The sequence below is a fragment of the Aspergillus neoniger genome, assembly GCF_003184625.1.
Source record: "Aspergillus neoniger CBS 115656 unplaced genomic scaffold BO87scaffold_16, whole genome shotgun sequence".
In the NCBI taxonomy this organism is placed as follows: domain Eukaryota; kingdom Fungi; phylum Ascomycota; class Eurotiomycetes; order Eurotiales; family Aspergillaceae; genus Aspergillus; species Aspergillus neoniger.
This window is the reverse complement of record NW_020291144.1, coordinates 631,063-651,053: the sequence shown is the minus strand read 5'-3', so window position 1 is coordinate 651,053 and position 19,991 is coordinate 631,063. Positions and strand designations below refer to the sequence as shown.

The window sequence follows — 19,991 nt, the reverse complement described above, 5'->3', positions numbered from 1 at the left end:
GAGCTGGACCCGTAGTTCGCATGGCGGGGAGAGTGGATTAGGGAGGATCTTGTGATTGACAGCTTGGATGGTCCGACCAGCCGAGGTTCCAACTTCCGAAGTCTTTCACCTCCAACAGACGGGCGATCGCCGGCCGCTCATTTACCGATCCTATCATCCAGCAGCCAGCCCTCGACCCCTACTACTACTAATATCCTTTTCTCCGCCCCTCCCCCATCTTTTCTTCCTTCCATCCTTGGTGCGGAGTATCCTTTTTATCTCCCGTCCGTATCAGAACCTCTCCTCTCCGTCCGCCAGCCAGCCAGAGCTTCGCCTTCCTTTACCGTCCCCACGCCGTCCCGACACCGCGCGGAATTCGACTCCCGCCTTTTTCTACCCTTTCAATAGTAACCGACACCTTCTCGAACCCTTTCCATCAACCCAACACATACACCAGCCATTATCAATATGGTCGCAGACGCTTTGGTTTACCACCCTGCCTTGGCGCATTACCTGCGCTTTGTCGCAACGACGGGTGCGTGCCGACATTCTATCTGTCCTGCGCTGCTGGTTTCTCGGCCGGGAGAGAGCAAGGTGCCTCAATGCAGGGGACCTGCCTCTCGTGCTTTTGGAGGATAAATTAATCGGATTGCAGAATATCACTAACCTTTCCACAGTCGGTCGCGATAAACTCCTCCGAACCTTGCAATACTTCTCCCGCTTCTATGCTTGGTACCTCTACCGCACCAACCGCCCCCAGTCCGCCATCGAGCCTTTCAACGCCGTCAAGAAGCAGTTCGGAACAACTCGGAAGATTCTGCGGATCGGCAAGTTTGTTGAGCATCTGAAGGCAGCTGCACTGGCCTCCGACAACAAGAACCCTGTTGACCCTGTACTCCGTTATCTCGCCGTCGGCCGTCAGCTCGGCTACGCGGGCTACCTCTCTCTCGACACAATCACCGTTATCGATACGATCGGTGTTCGTAAGCTCGCTTCGGCCAAGCGACTGCAGGAGCACGCTTACCGCTCATGGATGGCGGGCTTGGTCTGCAGTGCTGTCGCGGGTGTATACACTCTGTTCAGGTTGCGGGAGAAGGAGAAGACCCTCGACCGCAAGGAAGGCGAAGGTGTCGTGGAAGCCAAGAAGCTTGAGAAGTATGTTGTGTTTTTTCTGGTCTGATCCTCTGGCGCTGAATCAGTGTACTAACATTGTACTTTCAGGGAGCGCTCTGCCGCACGCATTCAGCTTATTTCCGACCTTTGTGACCTGAGCGTGCCAGTGTCCGCTCTCGGACTGGCATCTCTCGATGACGGTATTGTGGGTCTCGCAGGAACGGTCAGCAGTTTGATCGGAATCTGGTCCCAGTGGCGGAAGACTGCGTAAGCTGTCGCTGCTAGGACTGCATCATGGAGATCGATATCAACAAGGCCTTATAGATAGTTCTTTCTGGCCCTCATCAAACGCCGTCTGCGCGGTTATTGATACTAGAATCTGACACGCCGGTGATTAGCGGGTGTGCTCAGACAAAGCGAGAAACAAATACTGACGGGTTGGACTAACTGAGCATTTCATGTGCGAGGCGGGTCCCAGCCATTTATTCAACGGATTCATGTAACTTAGAGCTTGTTCCCTTTGTTTGCTTCAGCCAAATATCATTTGTCCTCTGTTGCACCTGTTACTCTCCGGTTATACCATTTCTTTTTCGGCTCTCTATCTATTCCCATTTTCCGGCTGAAGTTGATGCATCGCTTCCACGCTACACTTGCAGGTCCGAGCCACTATCGGATATGTCAACTGGCCGTGTTTCGCAAGAGGCCCCTTGCAGCCCTCGCATTCAGGCACTCAGGCTGGCGGCTACTCGCAGCAAGAGCAGCCAGTTTCTGAATCAACCTAGTCCTCCCCACCACAGTGCATACATAATCTGGCCTTTGTCTCAACGCCAGCGGGTGATTATGGTCATTGAGCCTGGAATTCCTAAAACAGTCATATGTCGCCAATCGAACCTTGCCTGACCAACAATTGCCCTTTTTTCTCCTTATAAATTCATTGATCGAGCTGTCTTGCATACTGGGCTGCAGTACCACAGTACCATTTGACAGACAAATCCAGAGCCACCTGCATCATCAACCAACTTGGTATGCTATTTTTGTCTTTCCACAATCTTATTGTTATCAATATCTTGCTTCCTTCCATCCCTTGTTACTTACTGATAAGCCTTCTTTGCTAATAGACTAAACGTTGACACGCTACATTGCCCACGGTCCATTGCATTCCTAGAGTTACGTACGAACCGAAAGCTTAACCTCAGACCGGCATGCAAATCTGTCTTCCGCCCATCGGGATGCGGCCTGGCCTCTTCATTCCTGGTTCATTCCTATCTACGCCTCGCAGCCAAGCTTCGAAGCTGCAATCCCTCCTGCAAGGGAGGCGTATCAGGACCCACTATGTATGCATCCTGTCGGAATGGTGTGACAGCACCAGGCTCTTGTACAGTATAGTAAGGGGTGACCAGGAGTTCGTTGATGGTCTGGCCGTGCTGTATGAACAGGCGGCCTCCCCCGACTTTCTACCCTAGCCAGGGCAGAATCTGACTGGTATCTTTGACCGGCACAAATAACCCATTTACACCAGTCTCCCAGACCTTGACTTTGAATGATTGATGGTCCTCAGTATCTATCTTTGTTAGGATCCATGCGCGATTTCTCTAACTCGATTTGGGAGTGAGGCTTGTTTGCCCCAGCCGGACCCAGTCAACAGCTGTTTAGCGTTAGCAGGGATGTTGCATCCGTTTCTTGACGTTAGCAACTTCAATCTCGTTCTTTCTGTTACAGGTGAGGGGAAGAGATCCAAGTTCATAAGGTTCAAGTGGGGAGCTAATACCCTACCAAGGCCTTTACATTCTCCTATTTGGCTTCGTCTCCTTGAAGGTCAAACAAAGATGGTACCTTGGTGAAGCCCGTATGATTCTACAACCTACATTACAGGACGCGATACTAATCCTCCCAGTGCCTGCCTTCGTTGTTGGCATCTGCTTTGGGCCAGCTGGTGCTAAGTTACTGACCGTTTCTCAATGGGGAGGTGATAGTGCCAACGAGACCAGCGAGATAGCCTATGTACGACTACCGGGTAAACACTGGAAGAGACAGTGCTGACTTTTCAGGGCTTGACCCGTCTCGTCATTGGCGTTCAGTTAGTCAAAGTGGGATATGAACTACCCAAGAAATACCTGAGGCAACGCATGGTGGAGATGATCATCTGTCTATTACCATTGATGACCATCTCATGGCTCGCAACTTCTGCCTGCATAAAGCTTGTGATCCCGCACATCTCCTTTGTATGTCTACCCTTGCCTCTATCTGTGCTAGCACTGGAGCGACTAATCACCCGACGAAAGCTCTCAGCAATCATCATCAGCGCTTGTGTAACATGCACCGATCCAGTCCTGTCCCAGGCAATTGCGAAAGGCCCTTTTGCTGACAACTTCGTCCGCCGCCCACTACGAGAGTTCATCTCCGCCGAAGCAGGTGGCAATGACGGCTTCGGGTTTCCACTCTTGTTACTCGGAGTCTCATTCTTGCGATACGCCGAAGCCCCAGCCAACACCCTCAGCTTGGAAGAGTTTGACCTGGAACGGGGAGTCCCAGATGTTCTCGGGACAACTGGAGTCGGACGTTTCGGCGGCGGCGCAGGCGTGGCGCTCAAACACTGGGCTATTGAAGGAGTTCTATACATGATCCTACTAGGTGCAGCTTACGGTGCATTCGTAGGGTTTGTGTGCCAGAAGCTGCTGAAGAAAGCGGTCAAGCACAGGTGGATTGATCATGAAAGCTTCACACTTGTCCCAGCGGCAATTGGATTGCTCCTTGTTGGCACGTGTGGTTGTTTCGGCTCCGACGAGACACTCGCCTGCTTCGTCGCTGGGTGTGTCTTGAACTGGAATGGTCTTTTTCACGAAGAGATTCAAGCTCGACATGATTCGTTCAACTCGACGATGGAGACCTTGCTGAATTTCGCAGCGTTCATGTTCCTGGGGGCGACCATGCCGTGGGAATATTTCCAACGTCCCCATGATACGGGGATAACACTCTGGCGGCTCTTTGCATTGGGATTCCTAATCCTGGTATTTCGTCGCATTCCAGCTATTCTGGTGGGATATCGCTTCATGCCCAAGGTCTGCAGCGACTGGAAAGAGGCACTGTTTCTAGGGCACTTTGGGCCAATTGGTTAGGTCACATACCATTCTCTGATCATCTCATGCTAAGACATATACATAGGAATCGGCGCGGTCTCATACGTCGAGTACACTCGTCGACTATTTCCTCCCCCAGGACAAAGCGACGAGGAAATCAACAGCATGACAGCCGCAATGGTACCAGGTATGCATGCATTGCACTCAGAAACCTCAGATAATCTCTAACTGATGGACATACAGTCGTCTACTGGCTAGTCCTATTCTCCATCGTAGTCCACGGCCTGTCAGTACCAGCTCTCAACGTCCTTTACAGCATCTTCAACGTACCCCGTATCTGCGACCACCCCGTCACCGTCGTCCTTCTCTCGGAGAACGAGCCTCTCCCTAACAACAGCACAATCAACCCCCAACGCCACTCGATGGTCCTCAACAACCGGTTCTCACGGCCATCAGAGAGCGAGAACGACCAAGAACAGGAAGACAAAGAGGACACGGAAACCATGCTTCGATCGAGAGAAGAGAGTCCCGATCGGAGTATAGAGCGCCTTTCAACGCAGTCCGGTCGGTCGATTAGAACCGTGGATATGAGAGATCTGGTGTGATTTTGTACCTCTACGAAGAACGAAGCAATCATCTCTTATTTATTCATTTATTTCATCTCATCTCATCTTATATTCATCGTCGTCGTCGTCACTCGTCAACACGTTATACAGCCACACATCCCGTCCCTTCGCCTACTTATCACATCCCCATGCCCACAACCCCATAAACGCCGTATATCATCTCCAGATCGACACCGAAGGTAGTTTAAACAGGGCAGGTCTATCATAAAATATTGTAATTAGCGAATAGTCCCGTTTACTGTGCAGAAAAGAACAAAGAACCACGTACCTTTCCGCAAGATCCACAGGTCTTGGTCTCGCCAGGGATGGCAGCGCCGCAGGAGGGGCAAGCTTGGTGAGCACCGGCCATTTTGGTAGGTTGGATGTGTATTTATCTCGTGGAGAGAAATGAAGTTAACTATGAGTCATTAGTCAGTCAATAAATATTATGCTTATCATCACCAGAAAATAACCAAGTCTCTTCCTTCTACTCACCTAAACGTGTATGAAGCTAGGAAGCAGGGTCTCGACAGTGTACGTAGAAGGTAAGCAAGAGAAGAAAGGGGAAGCTACAAATAGATAAATAAATAAATCTTGACTAATCCCTCAGCGATGATTCACGCATTTCTGGCCGTGCTGTGCTGGCGAAACCCCGCCACAGCGAGCGCGTGATATTCTTCTTAGTAGTACTTTGCCCCGCCTGATGCGGGATCGGCGGGACGTGATTGGCTACTGGGGTTGTTTGATAAGACAAGAAGCGAGTGTGCACGTCGCAGATGATTGTTTTTGTTTTTGTTTGTGAAGAATTGCTTTTGTGGGTGATTGGTCATGGGGAGGGTCTTGGTTAGCTGGTGTGCATTAGGAATTCATTTGTGAAGTGGTGGGACTGGGTATTGTATCGTGATGATGATGTGTAGTGGTGATATTGTTGATGATTTTCTTTCGAGTGTTGTGCATGTGAGTGGGGTGGTGGGTGATCGACGAAGGTTGCCTGGCTCAATAATCAAGAGGTTATATGGGATATGGTGTGCTCTTTGGTTGCCTTGAAGTGTATAGTAGTAATGGAGTGGCAGTGGAAACCCCAGGGGTTCACTGTCGAGTTGTGGAACAGAAAATATGTTGACCATGATTGCCCGACAATACGTACCGTCCATAACAGATCCATTTCCCTCGGTCTCTTTCTCCAACTCCATATCACAACTCCAGACATCCACACTCATCTTCACAAACTTAGTAATGACAAAGCCAATCCCTTACCAGGTCCGTTGAGGAATCCGACGTCATATTGTCAATAAGACCCGAAAGTTGGGCATCACCTCGAGAGCGTTCCTTGTCTTTCAGCGTACTGCGTTAGATCGGGTCAAGTCAGGAAAATAGGCCTAACAGGACTATGCAGGGATAGGGCTGTTGCTTGGGACAGAAAGTAAGGGAAATACCCTTGCCAGGAGACATCGCAGTCAGCCCAGTCATTGTCCACGTTCAGATCCTAGACTCTCGTGCTGAGAATGCTCATGTCGCCGTCACGGGAGGCCATGAAATGGTCTCGCTCAGGTCAGCTTTGCGGGCTTAGCTCCTGGGGGAAATTCCAGGGTGAAGGTAGTGGTAGTGAGGAGAGTGGAAATTGAGAGCTGCATTGGGGTTGAGATAGTTTAGATTGGTTTATAGGAAGACGGGGGTACTTGTTTCAGGCCTGCGATCTGTGGGGCGTTAAGTCAGATGCAATGATGCTGTGGATTTATTGTCTTGCTGTGCGGGCACTCGGAAGCTTCTCATTGACCTATTTTAAAATTTTTTTGTTGTTGTTGGGGGTAAACATGAACGCTGGCGCGAAAGAAGCAATTCTGGATGAGATTGTCATAATGCGCTATGGTTAGCTGATCCCTGGGAGTGATATCCGCCTATCTCGTCAGTTGTTGCTGAAGTGAAGCCAGACAGAATGTAGTACTGCTTACCTTGCCGCGGACACTAGCTGTCTAAGGTACACAATGTTAGCCATTAGCGAGGTGGAATGAACATTGTGGTTTATATATAGGCCTGACAGCCGTTTACACGGCATGGTAGGCGCGGACTATGGTTGCAATCGAGGTTGAGACGCGAAGTTTCAGGACTAGTGACGGACATGGCGTTCCAAATTGCTTCTGGGATTGTGCTAGATGAGATGTATGTCATTACTTGTCGAAGAGGTAGCTTATTGAGCCAGGAATCGATATCTGGACGAGTTGTCTCGACCTTGTTGATGGCCATCAGAGAAACTTGTCTAGCTGGTTGCTATACGCAGATTATGGACAGTATTCTGCGAAAGCCAAGAGCTGAAGATGCAACACAGTGACTAATGTTGTATAACATTTGCAGTTACTGGACTTGCATGTAATAGGGTTCGAATACCGACGAGTTTGGAGGTCTGGATGATGATTGTGGCCTTCCTGAATCAGTGATTTCCTTTTTCGGCTTCACTATATAAGTTGAGTTTCTTTTGTCAACTGATATCCCGTGATTCACCGAGCCACTTCCGATTTGTATTCTGATTTTTGGCAGATGCTATGAGTCTTGCCGAAGGACTTGACTAATATTTTGAATTCTTCTCCATGATAACAGACTATGAGGTATCGTAGCCAGTCAGTTCTTTGACAAAACAGAATTTACACATTAGATTGACTCAGCTCAAATGATTTCTTCAAAAAGTATCATTGGGAGACAAGAGGGTGTGGACAAAACTACGATGAGAGACACTGCAGACAGTATGTCGAACAATTCACAATATATCTAGCAGATACAATTTGCTCCTGCAGATTGACAGTATTTCGCGAAGTGACAGCAAAGCTTCTCGGGTTATCGTAGTCTATGTAGCATGCACACAGGAGCTACCTGTAAGTGCAGTCTGCAGGTGTCCACACTAGCCTGAACTGGTAAAGAAAACCCGAAGCAAGATAAAATGAATTGGCACTGAGAAAACAACCATCACGCGCACATAATATAGGCAGATGTCTTAATTAGGAAGAGACAAAATAGTGGTGGCCGGTCTAGATGAGCGATTGGAACCACTTCGCAAGCTAGCTCGGTCTGGAGTTCTTGCTAAATCCAGCCCAATCCTTCGACTCGACGATTGTTTCCATATTTATCACTATGTCGAATATAGAAATATGTCATGTGCACAAGGGGGAATTGGAGAAGACTGTTTCGGTCACCAGGTTGCGCTTCCTCCACCGTACTATTTGAGCTAGCTTTCGATAATTGTAGTACTTTATGCTGCAATCGATTTTTCTGTTTTGGCCATTAGAAGATCCGACTGAATCATGTTTCTGCTGCCTGCAATCAATGCCAGTATGCCACTCCTGTGTGGAGTTCAATGTCGTCTTTACGACCTCCGGTGTCTAGTGCGGAAGAAAATATATAATGTGGTACCGATAAAGGTGAACTTGATACCCAAGCTGCTGGCTAAATATAAGTATTGTGGCCTTATTTCTATTATTCTCAAGTGATACAAAAACTGCAGATAAATGCATTGCAGGTTCTCAATGTATGAAGTGGTGGCAAAGAAGTCGGTGAAGGCAGATGTATCGAATTAGCCACGGAAGCTAACAACCCGTTAGAGGAGCCGAACTGCAGTTCGTATCCGACACGAAAACCCAATGATAGGTAACACATAAGCACAGAGTAGGACAGGTGACTCTTTTGCGAAGGGAGGCCACAATGTTCAGAAACACTCGTATAGACTATCCATCACCGTCAATAGTTCGAACAAACCCCTCTCCAACCATCAGACTACCGAATCCACAAACCGGAAAAGCGTTTAACTACGCTCTAGCCGGAATCGGACAACCCCCAGGGGACGAGAACATCCGGGGAAAGGCCCGCGTGGCCCCGGCACTCCTCGGATGCGGGGTACAGATTGCTGCTGTGGCTCGATAGGGGAAAGACACCGCAATGACATCTTGGCTGATTCCAATGCCAGGGCACGATTTCTCCGTCGCATCCATCTACCGTGATAACATCCCGGGGTAAGTGTCCTTGGCTAAGTCGTCATACGCCATTCCTTTGATTGTCCGCGTGGGAGGCAAAAATGGGGGTTCTTTCAGGCACCTGACCAAAGCCGGGGGCGGCAACTCGGATATTCTTGGGGAATTCGGAAAGGGGCCAAGTTGATCTATCATGTGCAATTATCGTGGTTGCTACAAAGTCGGTAGCCCCTTTTTCTTATCTACTGAGCAAAATAGAATGAAATTTCAGATTCCTATGCATCTCATATATGAAACCTACCGTCTGTAGATAAGAACTGAGACTCATGTATGAGGGATATTACTGCAGTAAGGAGACGGACGGGCATCCTTCCAGGGTCCACGTAGCGGGTTAACGATGGCAAAAGCCCGCATCGGTATGACATGGAATCCCAGGAATGTGACTCGGATCCAGCTGATAGCTCTCATTTGCCTCAATTTACAGCTCACCCGAAAATAATGCTCGAGCCCGAAAAGACGGCAATATCTTCTGCCCATGAGAGTGACGTTGGATTGTCCATCGGTCGCACATGCCGATGCTGATTGGTGGCTGACAGGAACGTTTCGGGAAGGGGATGACTAAGATGATACCGGAAACGGGAAAGTGCGGACGAGGGGAACCCGAGATTCTCCCCCGGCATTTCGTCACTCGGAAAGATTCCATTCGCAGTCGCTGCTTCTGCTTTTCTGGTCGGGCCCAGACTTGAATGCAGTCCTAACTCTGTCTCCATTATGGGTCAGTTCTCAGCCAGTCCTGGCAATGCATTACACACGAGTCGCCTGGTCGGGTATAGTCCAGCCCTCCTAGCCGAAAAAGAAAAAAAAAAGAAAAAAAGAGAAGAAAACTGCTTCCCCCCCCCCCGCAATTTCCCTAGTCTAGCTATGGGAGTTTTTTAGTTATCGCCTCTAGACTCCGTCTTCTTGCATTGAGCTCATTCAACGTCACCACTCCAACTCGTTCCATCTACCCGTTTCCCTACGTCCATTGTTATTTGTTCGGCCAGCTAGAAAGAGTAGACGGTCCTTTTGTCTTTGGAACTGAGTAAATTGTAATTGAATGAACTCTTTTGCAGCATCCATTCACTCGATGATCCGGTGGTGGCTGCGCGCGGCAGGCTCCAAGACCATCACATAATAATAAATACCTCGTTCCCGTAGCGCCGGGGCCACGAATTCCCACTCTGCATCACTAGCAGCTTAAGCGTCTATCCCTGTACTCCAAACCACTCCAAACCTGCGTACCAACTCCCACTAGTGCCGTTGATGAGACATTAATTCATCATTTCCTGACGCGCTATCCGTGATACCGCCTCAAATCTCTGATCCTGTTTCCGAAGCTTGTGTTATTTGCTCAACTCTAGTTGGTGCATCCGTCATCCCTTCCGGGACCACCTCGTGCCCACATCTGGGGTTCGGAACTTTTCGGGCTTCGATTCGAGGCATTTGTCTTCCTTTTCCACTCTTCACGATAACCATCGCCGTCGAGACGCGGTCTGCGGCCCCGACATCTTCCGTGGAACGGTGGAGTAAACATTTCCAGCTGCGATTCCACACATTCAGGCGTCTTGGATCTCCCATCATGAGTCCTGCGACAAACATTCATATACCCCCCGTTTCCCCCGCCGAACCTGGTCCTCTTGCTTCAGATTTCTTCCAACAGCAACTCGCAAAACAAAGAAATAATAACTATCATTCTACCTCACTAAGAAATATGGTTGCTGCTTCGGTGAATCGCACTGCTCTGCACCCTGGTGGTGTTCAGTATGTCTTGTCCTCTCCTTCTATCTACCCGTGCCTTTCTTGATATGTTGTCGCATTGCTCGGGGTTACCCTCAACCACTCGCGCAATGCGTCGCATATCATGCCATGACCTTGCCTGGTATAGATCGATGCTAACATGACCTTCCAGGCCGGGCAAGGGTCACACTGAGCTCGAGGAAGAGCTTCATGAACACGCCCACATTGACTATGACCGCGTTGCTATTGTAAGCTCACCTATGGCAATGTTTCTTGACCCTTGCTAACCAGGATAGATTGCCAACCCTGCTGTCCCTGCTCTCTACGAAGATGCTCTGGTCTACGAGACTGGTACCGCTATCACCTCCAGCGGTGCCCTGACTGCCTACTCTGGTGCTAAGACTGGTCGCTCTCCCTCTGACAAGCGTATCGTCAAGGAGGAGACCTCCGAGAACGATGTCTGGTGGGGACCTGTCAACAAGCCCATGACTCCTGATGTACGTGCTTTCCGTTGTTTTTTTTTTTTTTTTCCCCTTGGTTCTCCTGCAAGTGCAATTTATCGCGCATGAGGATCATCCCTTGCATGGACCCGCAGCTGGCATGGACCCAAGCTTTTCTGGCAGCACAACGGGAGGAAATAAATGCCTCATTATAGACTTTTTGAGGCATTTTTGATCTTGCGACTGCTGTGCGACACAAAAGTTTGGGTTTTGTCCGGTTGTGTTCCTGAGAATGCTTGTTTCACCAGGTTGCGCCTGGTCGGGGTTCTCCAGATGACGTCATCCATGATCCGGACTGTTACTAACGGCATCCCGATTTGCAGGTCTGGCGCATCAACCGTGAGCGTGCTGTCGACTATCTCAACACCCGTAACCGCATCTACGTTATCGATGGTTTCGCCGGCTGGGACGAGAGATACCGCATCAGCGTCCGTGTCGTCTGCGCCCGTGCCTACCATGCTCTCTTCATGCGCAACATGCTTATCCGCCCCTCCCAGGAGGAGCTGAAGCACTTCCACCCCGACTACGTTATCTACAACGCTGGTTCTTTCCCCGCCAACCGCTTCACTGAGGGTATGACCTCCGCCACCTCCGTTGCCATCAACTTCGCCGAGAAGGAGATGGTCATCCTGGGTACCGAGTACGCTGGTGAGATGAAGAAGGGTGTCTTCACCGTCCTCTTCTACGAGATGCCCGTCAAGCACAACGTCCTGACCCTCCACTCTTCGGCCAACGAGGGCAAGGATGGCGACGTGACCGTCTTCTTCGGTCTCTCGGGTACTGGCAAGACCACTCTGTCTGCCGACCCCAACCGTGCCCTGATCGGTGACGACGAGCACTGCTGGACCGACCGTGGTGTCTTCAACATCGAGGGTGGCTGCTACGCCAAGTGCATTGGCCTCTCCGCCGAGAAGGAGCCCGATATTTTCAACGCCATCCGCTTCGGATCCGTCCTCGAGAACGTTGTCTTCGACCCCATCTCCCGTGTTGTCAACTACGACGACTCTACCCTTACTGAGAACACCCGCTGTGCCTACCCCATTGAGTACATTGAGAACGCCAAAATCCCCTGCTTGTCCGACAAGCACCCCTCGAACATCATCCTCCTCACCTGCGACGCCCGTGGTGTCCTTCCCCCGATCTCCAAGCTCACCACCGAGCAGACCATGTTCCACTTCATCTCGGGTTACACCTCCAAGATGGCTGGTACTGAGGACGGTGTCACCGAGCCCCAGGCTACCTTCTCCTCCTGCTTCGCCCAGCCCTTCCTGGCCCTGCACCCTATGCGCTACGCTCGCATGCTGGCGGACAAGATCTCGCAGCACAAGGCTAACGCCTGGCTGCTCAACACCGGTTGGGTTGGTGCTGGCGCTACCACCGGTGGTAAGCGTTGCCCTCTCAAGTACACCCGTGCCATCCTGGACGCCATCCACAACGGCTCCCTCAACCAGGTTGAGTACGAGACCTACGATGTGTTCAACCTGCACGTTCCCAAGACCTGCCCCGGTGTTCCTTCCGAGCTCCTCAACCCCAAGAACAGCTGGACCGCCTCGACGAACTTCTCCGACGAGGTCAACAAGCTTGCCAAGCTGTTCAACGACAACTTCGGCAAGTACGCTGACCAAGCGACGCCCGAGGTCATTGCGGCCGGTCCGGTGCCTCAGTAAATTGTTTCCCATTCTGTTTTTCCATTTCCTTTTATCTGCTTTTGATATCTTGCATGGCGTGCTGCGTTTCCAATCATGGGTCATTTGAATCTTCCACTACCATGTGTGTGGCCTACCCCGGCCGGCGGGGAAAATACCATTGGCATTTCCTTTTGGGTTTTGGCTTCTTTAGAAGTCGCGGTAACAATTAGAAATTGAATTCAAAATATACCTTCAATCACATCTATCACGTAAAATGAACCGTAAGAGAATCACCGTAGCAAGCCATGAATCCACAGCGAGTCACGGGGATGAACAGTGGTCGATCTCTGACTCCACATGTGATCGCCGTTTAGCGTCTCCGACTTGTTCCTTCTTCTCTGCAACGCTGCTCTCCATCCGTATGCCATGTGCAACTGCTCATAGCCAACAAGTCTAACAAGTTTCACATAAAGGCGTTTTTCAGCCAACCTCCTTCCACGTTGATTCTACATGCAAACTTAGTTGCAAGCTGCACGCTGACGCGAATGAGCTCTGTAGGCTTGCATCAACCAACGTACTTTAATCTCCGAGGAGAGACTTTGAAATGACTGGCCTGGACTTAAGTTGCTTTTCTTAAATTGATTATATGCTACGTGCCGTGCAATCAAAACTATGTGTTCACTCTGGTCCTCGACTCAAACAAGGGGGTAATGCAAACATCAGAACGTCAACAACTTAATGCCCTTACCTCTTTACGATATATATTCATAGGACTACTGGGACAACTACATTGAAAGATTTACCTCGACACCTGGGTGCCCTACCTCCTTCATGGTAGTAATCCAGCATCTTTAACTCGGAAAGTGGACCGAAAGGTTGGTTGTTAGTCATACCATTAAGATATTACTGACAGGAATAGATATCTACGTCTCAGGAAAAGACTTGCAAAAGGAAGTCCACTACGGAGTGATACAACTGGGGACGAAGAATCTCTTTACCTTGTCGGACTCAAATGGACATGCCAAGTCGAGTAACATCATCGGACCTGGTTTCCCAAGCGCTGCCATGCGGGGGTTCGAACCGAAGCGTCTGCCGCAGGTTCATAGGTTTCGCGACGCCCTCTATCTCGAGCAGACAGATGCGAATGGCAGCTCGTGGGGACGCCAATGATTGTGTCAGACTGGTGCAGCTACTTTGCGTTCGGTGTAATCATCGATATTGTATGCGGCAGGTTTGTAATCTGCTCTGCAGCCAGAAGTCCCAATGTACGGTGTACGATATCTCGCGTTACCATCGCCTGGTCAAGAGCATGATGGCAGACGCGGCGAGTATGTCCATATGCGTCTTCAGTCGGTTGACCAAGGCCCGCCGTTGCTGTTCGGTCTCCTGTTTCGGTAGATGCCCGTACCGTCGGGTCGAGGAAGACGACATAATCAGATCCCAGCCGGGTGCAGCGTCGGTAAAGGCATTTATAGTATCCACAGCCTGCTGGATTGCCCTCGCCAAACACGTACCCCCCGGAACGATGGCTGCCCAAAGCAGAGTCAAAGACACATCAATCTCGGCGTTAGCTCGGCGGCGTACGCGCCATTCTCGCAACTTCGCAAGGCACGCGTGCGTGCATCGGGCGACACCTAGCGCAGCTGGAGCTCCAGATAGCGTTAGCAAGTATCATGTGGAGAGCTACGACATGCGACGGCCAGCCATGACCGCCGCAATGATGGGGGCAGGGCACGCGGGGCAGGCATTGGGCGAACGAACGCGCAGAAATTCCAACTTTACGACCAGATCATCAGCAAGAACGAGGCCGGTCATTCAATTTCGGCCGCGTGGGCACACACAGCAGAAGATAAACCGAGTCGGCTATTCCGCCGGATACAAGGAGCAATATAGGCCGCCAGATGAAGAGATGATGGCCTGCAGAGGACAATACTCCGATATGAGACGGGCATTCCAGCGAGAATCGGCTGTTTTCTTTGCAGCTCGCTTGTGGCAGGTAGTCCCCACAGACAGGATCGTAGTCTAAGCCCCAGTAGCTAATCCGCCTGGGGGCCTGGACCTCCTGACAGGGTAACCAGCCAGTCAGCAGGCTGATGATTACTCCTTGCTGGGTCCTGTCCCGGGAGAGTACCCGAGGGATAGAAGTGAAGCTCACCGCGCGCGACTACCGATACCCGCCTCACCCGCTCCGGGATCCCGAGATGTGCTGCCGCCAGGGGGGAGTGGTTGCCGCGAAGGTATCCGTCGCCCCAGTTCATCCACTATCGAATATGCAGTATGGAGAAAGCTGTGTTTTATTGGGATAGTTGGGGATAGGGAGGACCCTTTTTGGAATTGTAATTCCGATACGACGTGTATTACTACTAACTAGCTAGGTTTGATGGGTCTGTTGTTGCAAGTAGATGTAGATTCCCAACAACTTGTTGACCCTGGAGGCAATGAGCTAGGAGATCAGTGCTCCGGCATACAGCCAACAAACCCTTCCAACCGAGTCATCCACCTTGCCGGCTACTTGACTGGGACCCTGCGATTCGATCATAGTTGTGTAGTCATCACATTGTCACTGAAGTGAGGACGGAGGAGATCTTCTCCGGCTGACAGTGGCAGGCAGCACAGGGGAAGATCCGAAAGTCGGAGGAATCGGGAGAAAGGAGATAATCCAGCATATAGTAGGAGATCTGAATATGATTATTCCGGGGGTGCATTATTGTTGTTGTAAACGATGTTGTGAGTGATACCAAGTTTCTATTGCTGTTTCTCTACTAGTATTCTGAACGGTAGCTAATGAATATCCTAGTTTTTGGTGAAGTTGAAAAAAAGAATATGTTATACGACCAGATATCTCCGAAGTGACAGACAGTACCTACCTTAGACTGATCGACGAAGACCAAGCTTTGGGGGGAAAAAATAATAATATTATTATTCAGGATGCATTATTACCACCGACATTACTAACCCACTTCCGCAAACTGGGGAAAGAGGAGATAGGAGATAACCTCGGGAAGGCGGCAAGAAGCAGCGCAAACCGGACCGTTCTCGTGGTTAGTCCCGATTAGGTTTAGTGTAGGTGTGGGGAGATTACGGTAATTACTTTATGTACGTATGATGGATGATTATTCCCCGCCATGACGTTTTGGTATTAGCTTGCTGTTTTGTATCTATTTCTTTTTTTTGTTGAATATTTGCAATACACGGCATGTTTGGAAATAAATCGTACTGTTAGGAGAAGAGAGAGAGACAGTTATCTATCAGTAGAGACAAGAACAACAACTTCATCATAGACACAAATCATATGAATGGAATCTCATCAGACGTGGCAACCCCGCATTTTCCAGCTGGCGGCATCGTGCAGCAACTACTCTGAATCATATACTAAATCCTCATCGATCGCTCGGGCCTTAAGTTTGGCATCGGCTAACAAAGTGGGGATGGAAACAGTTGCCCAGTCTGGAGAAGATTATTCGAAGTGTCAGTCAAGTAATTGCTGGTCGGCTTCTCGGATAGAATGAATCAATGGTATACAAATACATCATCGAATCCCCGTCAATGCTACCTTGACTCATGCATCAAAGTTATTATAAGTATCTCAGAATCAACCCACCCAAGATACTTGCTTGCTTGCTTGCTTCCAGTTGTACAACCTTCGCAACAAATTAATCCATTCACTGCACACACACACTCTCGCCCCCTCACTTCTTCCTTTCCCATCATCTGACTGTTCCAACTTGTTCTACTCCTCCTCAAAAACCGGTTCACCACTTTCCTACTCATTCTCGTCGGGCCTTTTCGTGACTTCGACCGGGTTCCCCTCATTGCCCAGCTGTGCTTCCACGGTACGTTGAATCTCCCCTCCCGCCCTTTTCACGTCACGGTCGGTCATGCTGAGTGCCTGGCAAAGAAAATCTGTCTTTTCTTTGCTCCGCCAGGCACTTCGTATCCTTATGGCTAGATGGTCTTTTCTCCCTGCTGCCCCCCCCCCCAACACCGCATATCGTGTTATCTGTTGATTCGCGTTTCATCCTTCGTTCATCTGTCTTCCTCCTCTTAAATCCTTCGTTCGGCGCGTCTCATCCGCCCTCACTCTCCTCAAAAGTCTCCGCATTAACCCTCGTTCACCTCTCTAGATCTGGTGTGAATCCTGCTTCCTCGTCAACATGGCCTCCCCCACCGCGGCCAAAGAGCCCCAGCCGGCCATGGATTTCCTCCATCACCCTTACACCCGCGCTGCTCTTCCCTTCGTGAACGGTGGCCTCGCTGGGATGACCGCCACGGTCGTGATCCAGCCCATCGACATGATCAAAGTCCGTTTGCAGCTCGCTGGTGAAGGTGTGCGCACCGGTCCTCGCCCGTCTGCCTTTGGCGTGGCCCGCGACATCATTGCCTCAGGCAAGGCCCTCGATCTGTACACCGGTCTGTCCGCTGGACTGCTACGCCAGGCCGTCTACACTACCGCCCGTCTGGGCTTCTTCGACACCTTCAGCAAGACTCTCAACAAGCGTGCCGAAGCCGCCAACCGCAGCGTCACCTTCGCCGAACGTGCCGGAGCCGGTCTCGCTGCCGGAGGTATTGCCGCCATGATTGGCAACCCGGCCGATCTGGCGCTGGTGCGGATGCAGTCCGACGGTCTCAAGCCTCCCGAGGCGCGGGCCAACTATCGCTCCGTCATGGACGCGCTCTTCCGCATCTCCAAGCACGAAGGTGTCCCGGCTCTGTGGGCTGGTGCTTTCCCCACCGTTATCCGTGCCATGGCACTCAACGTCGGCCAGTTGACCTTCTTTGCCGAGTCCAAGGCCCAGCTGAAGAAGCATACTAGCCTGTCCACTCAGAACCAGACCTTTGCCGCGTCCGCTATTGCCGGATTCTTCGCCAGTTTCCTCTCCCTACCTTTCGACTTTGTCAAGACTCGTCTGCAGAAGCAGCAGAAGGACCCCAAGACCGGTCAGCTCCCCTACAAGGGTGTCTTGGATTGTGCGCGCAAGGTCGTCCAGGAGGAGGGCTGGTTGCGGTTCTACCGCGGTTTCGGAACGTACTATGTGCGGATCGCTCCTCATGCGTTAGTGTCTCCACCTTTGCTGTTAGTGACCTAGTAGTGCCGTTGGCTAACCCCAGACCCACAGGATGGTGACGCTTATCGTGGCCGATTATCTGAACTTGATTACCAAGTAGGGTGCAGTGATTCAGTACGATGCTTCGCTTGTCGACAACTTGACTTGACTTGACTTGATTACAACGTGTCGCGGTTTCTGTCTCTTGATGATGATTATTGCACAGGTGCGGATCTGGTTGCACTGTCTGGAACAGATGCAGGAGAAGATCGAAATGCCTTAATGATTGTGGATGGAGGATGGTGTTTCGATGGATGGTTGTTGTTTCAATGGCTGTTTGTATTTATTATACCCGTGTTTTGCAGCTACTAGTGATTTAATTAGAGATAGGCAATAAAAGTCTACTCTGATGGCAGATCAATCGTATGTAAATAAATCACTCATCATACATAGAATCATATTCTTCCCCTTCTTCCTCTCCATCCAAATCAACTTCCTCAACACCGACCATCGACCCCGCCCTCTCCTGCTTAATCCTAGCAGCAGCAGCAGCAACAGACATCCCTCTCTCCCTCTTAACTCTAATCCTCTCCTCCCCATCATCATCATCACCACTGTTATCATCATCATCCCCATCATCAACCTCAACCGCACTCCCCCTCCTCCCACTCCTCTTCCTCTTCCCCCCACCCCCCTCACCCTGATCACCATCACCATCATGATCCTGACTCTCCCCCAACATCTCCCTCTCCCTCTCCCTCAACTCCGCCATCTCCGCCCTCTTCACCCGTCTCACCAACACAGGATCACTCCGCAGATCAAACTCCGTCAACTGCACCTCACACACCGGGCACTTGACACTGCGCACGCGCTTCCTCGCTCTCCCACCACCACCTCCCCCAGATCCAGATGATCCAGATGATCCCCGCGGATCAGGCACCATCTGATTACTCCCGCCGATCATGGTGAATATCGCCTCGCGCTCGAAACTGTGTGGGCATTTCGTGCTGCTGACGGGGTCGCGGAAGGGGAGGAGGGTGAGGGGACATTTTAGGGAGATGCGTTCGGTTTGGATGGCGATTTCGTCGTCGTCATCATTATCTTCCGAGGCAGAGGGAGATGGTTGGGGGCGGGAGCGAGTGGGTTTTCTGGAATTGGTGGTGTTGGTGGTAGTGGTGGATGTGGTAGATGGATGGTGGGATGGAGGTTTTGAATGGGGATCTTCGAGATGAGAGAACCATGTTGATGGGTGAGGTGGAGGAGGGATCTCGTCGCCGATGTGTTTCGCTTCGTGGATGATTTTGTAGAAGCCGATGTAGGAGTTGTTGGTTGTGTAGCTGCCAGAATCTGTGTTAGTAACCTTGCAAGATATGGTAGTATGGAGATGGGGGATGTACCGTCTCGTCAAACTCAACCCATTATACTCCTCCATCTTTCCTCTCAATTCATCCTCGAACTGCGCCAGGAACGGCACCGCACCCTCTTCATCCTCATCTACATCCACACCCTCCTCTTCTCCACCCTCTTCTCCCTCCTCCTCACTACCATCCTCCTCATCACCCCTCCCCCTCCTCCTCCTCAACTGCACCCCCCTCTGACTCCTCCTTACCCCCCGAACCCTCATCCGCTCAACAACCCCCCCCTCCAACCCCGCAATAACCCGTCCAACTTCCTCCCCCCTAACCTCCTTATCAATAACCCCTCGAATCGTCTCCTCCAGGATCTTCGTCGTCGCGTTCACTCTTTCTTCAAACTCTTCAATCCCACCCTCCTCCTCCTCTTCCTCACTTCCATCCTCCTCCCCCTCTCCATTATTATATCCGAAGGTATGAGAGCGTAGATTTCTCCTCCGTTCTTTGGCCTTCTTACTCCGTTCCTTCGCATCCGTTAACCGCTCGTTGATCTCCCCCGCCGCATCGGTGAGTTTCTCCTGCGCGTGCTGGAGATGTGTTCTTAGGGTGGAGGAGGTGTGTGTTGCGAGGAGGGCGGAGAGGGCGGGTGCGGTGGTGGGTTGGTGCGATAGGGTCGTCAGGGTGCTGGTTGGGGGTTCGTAGGGGGGGAGAGGGGGGGTTGATTCTCTCTCTCTTGCTCGTGGGGTGGGTGGTGGGCGGGAGCGTTTGGGCATTTTGGTTTCTTTTCGTCAGTGACTTTGGTTGCGCTGCGGTGTGGTGAGTATGTATGTGGATGGTGGGTATAGGGAAGGATGAGAGTAAAAATCTGAAGTAAGGGGGTATATGGTATATGGTATATGGTGTAGGTTTCTTTGTTGTATGTTTCTTTGAGGCTAAAGATTGGCTGATGGATAAAGATAA

The 19,991-nt window shown here is 50.8% G+C and overlaps 6 protein-coding genes across 6 annotated transcripts; 4 read left to right on the top strand and 2 right to left on the bottom strand.

Annotated features, from left to right (window-relative positions):
* The first annotated feature begins 157 nt into the window (after nt 1–157).
* Nucleotides 158–1,567, top strand: BO87DRAFT_57681 (PEX11 family protein). The gene is made up of 3 exons (XM_025629396.1): nt 158–514; nt 657–1,134; nt 1,201–1,567. Exons 1-3 carry the CDS (start codon nt 448–450, stop codon nt 1,361–1,363), a joined length of 708 nt encoding a protein of 235 aa, XP_025479838.1. The 5' UTR covers nt 158–447; the 3' UTR covers nt 1,364–1,567.
* A 1,189-nt stretch (nt 1,568–2,756) lies between these two features.
* Nucleotides 2,757–5,142, top strand: BO87DRAFT_334936 (putative plasma membrane antiporter; the record flags this gene model as incomplete). The annotated part of the gene is made up of 7 exons (XM_025620467.1): nt 2,757–2,811; nt 2,870–2,938; nt 2,987–3,093; nt 3,141–3,314; nt 3,375–4,203; nt 4,255–4,356; nt 4,413–5,142. 7 exons carry the CDS (start codon nt 2,757–2,759, stop codon nt 4,772–4,774), a joined length of 1,698 nt encoding a protein of 565 aa, XP_025479837.1. The 3' UTR covers nt 4,775–5,142.
* Nucleotides 5,143–8,717: 3,575 nt separating this feature from the next.
* On the bottom strand, nt 8,718–9,006 carry BO87DRAFT_57703 (uncharacterized protein). The gene has a single exon (XM_025629397.1). It carries the CDS (start codon nt 8,923–8,925, stop codon nt 8,752–8,754), a length of 174 nt encoding a protein of 57 aa, XP_025479836.1. The 5' UTR covers nt 8,926–9,006; the 3' UTR covers nt 8,718–8,751.
* Nucleotides 9,007–10,451: 1,445 nt separating this feature from the next.
* On the top strand, nt 10,452–12,781 carry acuF (phosphoenolpyruvate carboxykinase PCK1). Its single transcript, XM_025623368.1, has 4 exons — nt 10,452–10,530; nt 10,679–10,754; nt 10,803–11,003; nt 11,330–12,781. Exons 1-4 carry the CDS (start codon nt 10,481–10,483, stop codon nt 12,671–12,673), a joined length of 1,671 nt encoding a protein of 556 aa, XP_025479835.1. The 5' UTR covers nt 10,452–10,480; the 3' UTR covers nt 12,674–12,781.
* Nucleotides 12,782–16,322: 3,541 nt separating this feature from the next.
* BO87DRAFT_376718 (putative mitochondrial dicarboxylate carrier protein) lies at nt 16,323–17,872 on the top strand. The gene is made up of 3 exons (XM_025623367.1): nt 16,323–16,467; nt 16,759–17,687; nt 17,752–17,872. The coding sequence occupies exons 2-3, from the start codon at nt 16,789–16,791 to the stop codon at nt 17,798–17,800; spliced, it is 948 nt and encodes a 315-aa protein (XP_025479834.1). The 5' UTR covers nt 16,323–16,467; nt 16,759–16,788; the 3' UTR covers nt 17,801–17,872.
* Nucleotides 17,768–19,956, bottom strand: BO87DRAFT_436323 (SUMO ligase MMS21). The gene is made up of 2 exons (XM_025627805.1): nt 19,077–19,956; nt 17,768–19,016 (listed from the first exon to the last, which is right to left on the bottom strand). Exons 1-2 carry the CDS (start codon nt 19,802–19,804, stop codon nt 18,116–18,118), a joined length of 1,629 nt encoding a protein of 542 aa, XP_025479833.1. The 5' UTR covers nt 19,805–19,956; the 3' UTR covers nt 17,768–18,115.
* Nucleotides 19,957–19,991: the final 35 nt, after the last annotated feature.

Bases quoted from the DNA above. Each gene is read 5' to 3' on its own strand.
- BO87DRAFT_436323 (XM_025627805.1), bottom strand. From the start codon at position 19,804: ATGCCCAAACGCTCCCGCCCACCACCCACCCCACGAGCAAGAGAGAGA. The intron at 19,017-19,076 runs GTACATCCCCCA...AGATTCTGGCAG, and splicing joins GGGTTGAGTTTGACGAGACG to CTACACAACCAACAACTCCT.
- BO87DRAFT_57681 (XM_025629396.1), top strand. From the start codon at position 448: ATGGTCGCAGACGCTTTGGTTTACCACCCTGCCTTGGCGCATTACCTG. The intron at 515-656 runs GTGCGTGCCGAC...ACCTTTCCACAG, and splicing joins GCGCTTTGTCGCAACGACGG to TCGGTCGCGATAAACTCCTC. The intron at 1,135-1,200 runs GTATGTTGTGTT...TTGTACTTTCAG, and splicing joins GAAGCCAAGAAGCTTGAGAA to GGAGCGCTCTGCCGCACGCA.
- BO87DRAFT_57703 (XM_025629397.1), bottom strand. From the start codon at position 8,925: ATGATAGATCAACTTGGCCCCTTTCCGAATTCCCCAAGAATATCCGAG.
- BO87DRAFT_376718 (XM_025623367.1), top strand. From the start codon at position 16,789: ATGGCCTCCCCCACCGCGGCCAAAGAGCCCCAGCCGGCCATGGATTTC. The intron at 17,688-17,751 runs GTTAGTGTCTCC...CCAGACCCACAG, and splicing joins GTGCGGATCGCTCCTCATGC to GATGGTGACGCTTATCGTGG.
- acuF (XM_025623368.1), top strand. From the start codon at position 10,481: ATGGTTGCTGCTTCGGTGAATCGCACTGCTCTGCACCCTGGTGGTGTT. The intron at 10,755-10,802 runs GTAAGCTCACCT...TAACCAGGATAG, and splicing joins ACTATGACCGCGTTGCTATT to ATTGCCAACCCTGCTGTCCC. The intron at 11,004-11,329 runs GTACGTGCTTTC...CCCGATTTGCAG, and splicing joins ACAAGCCCATGACTCCTGAT to GTCTGGCGCATCAACCGTGA.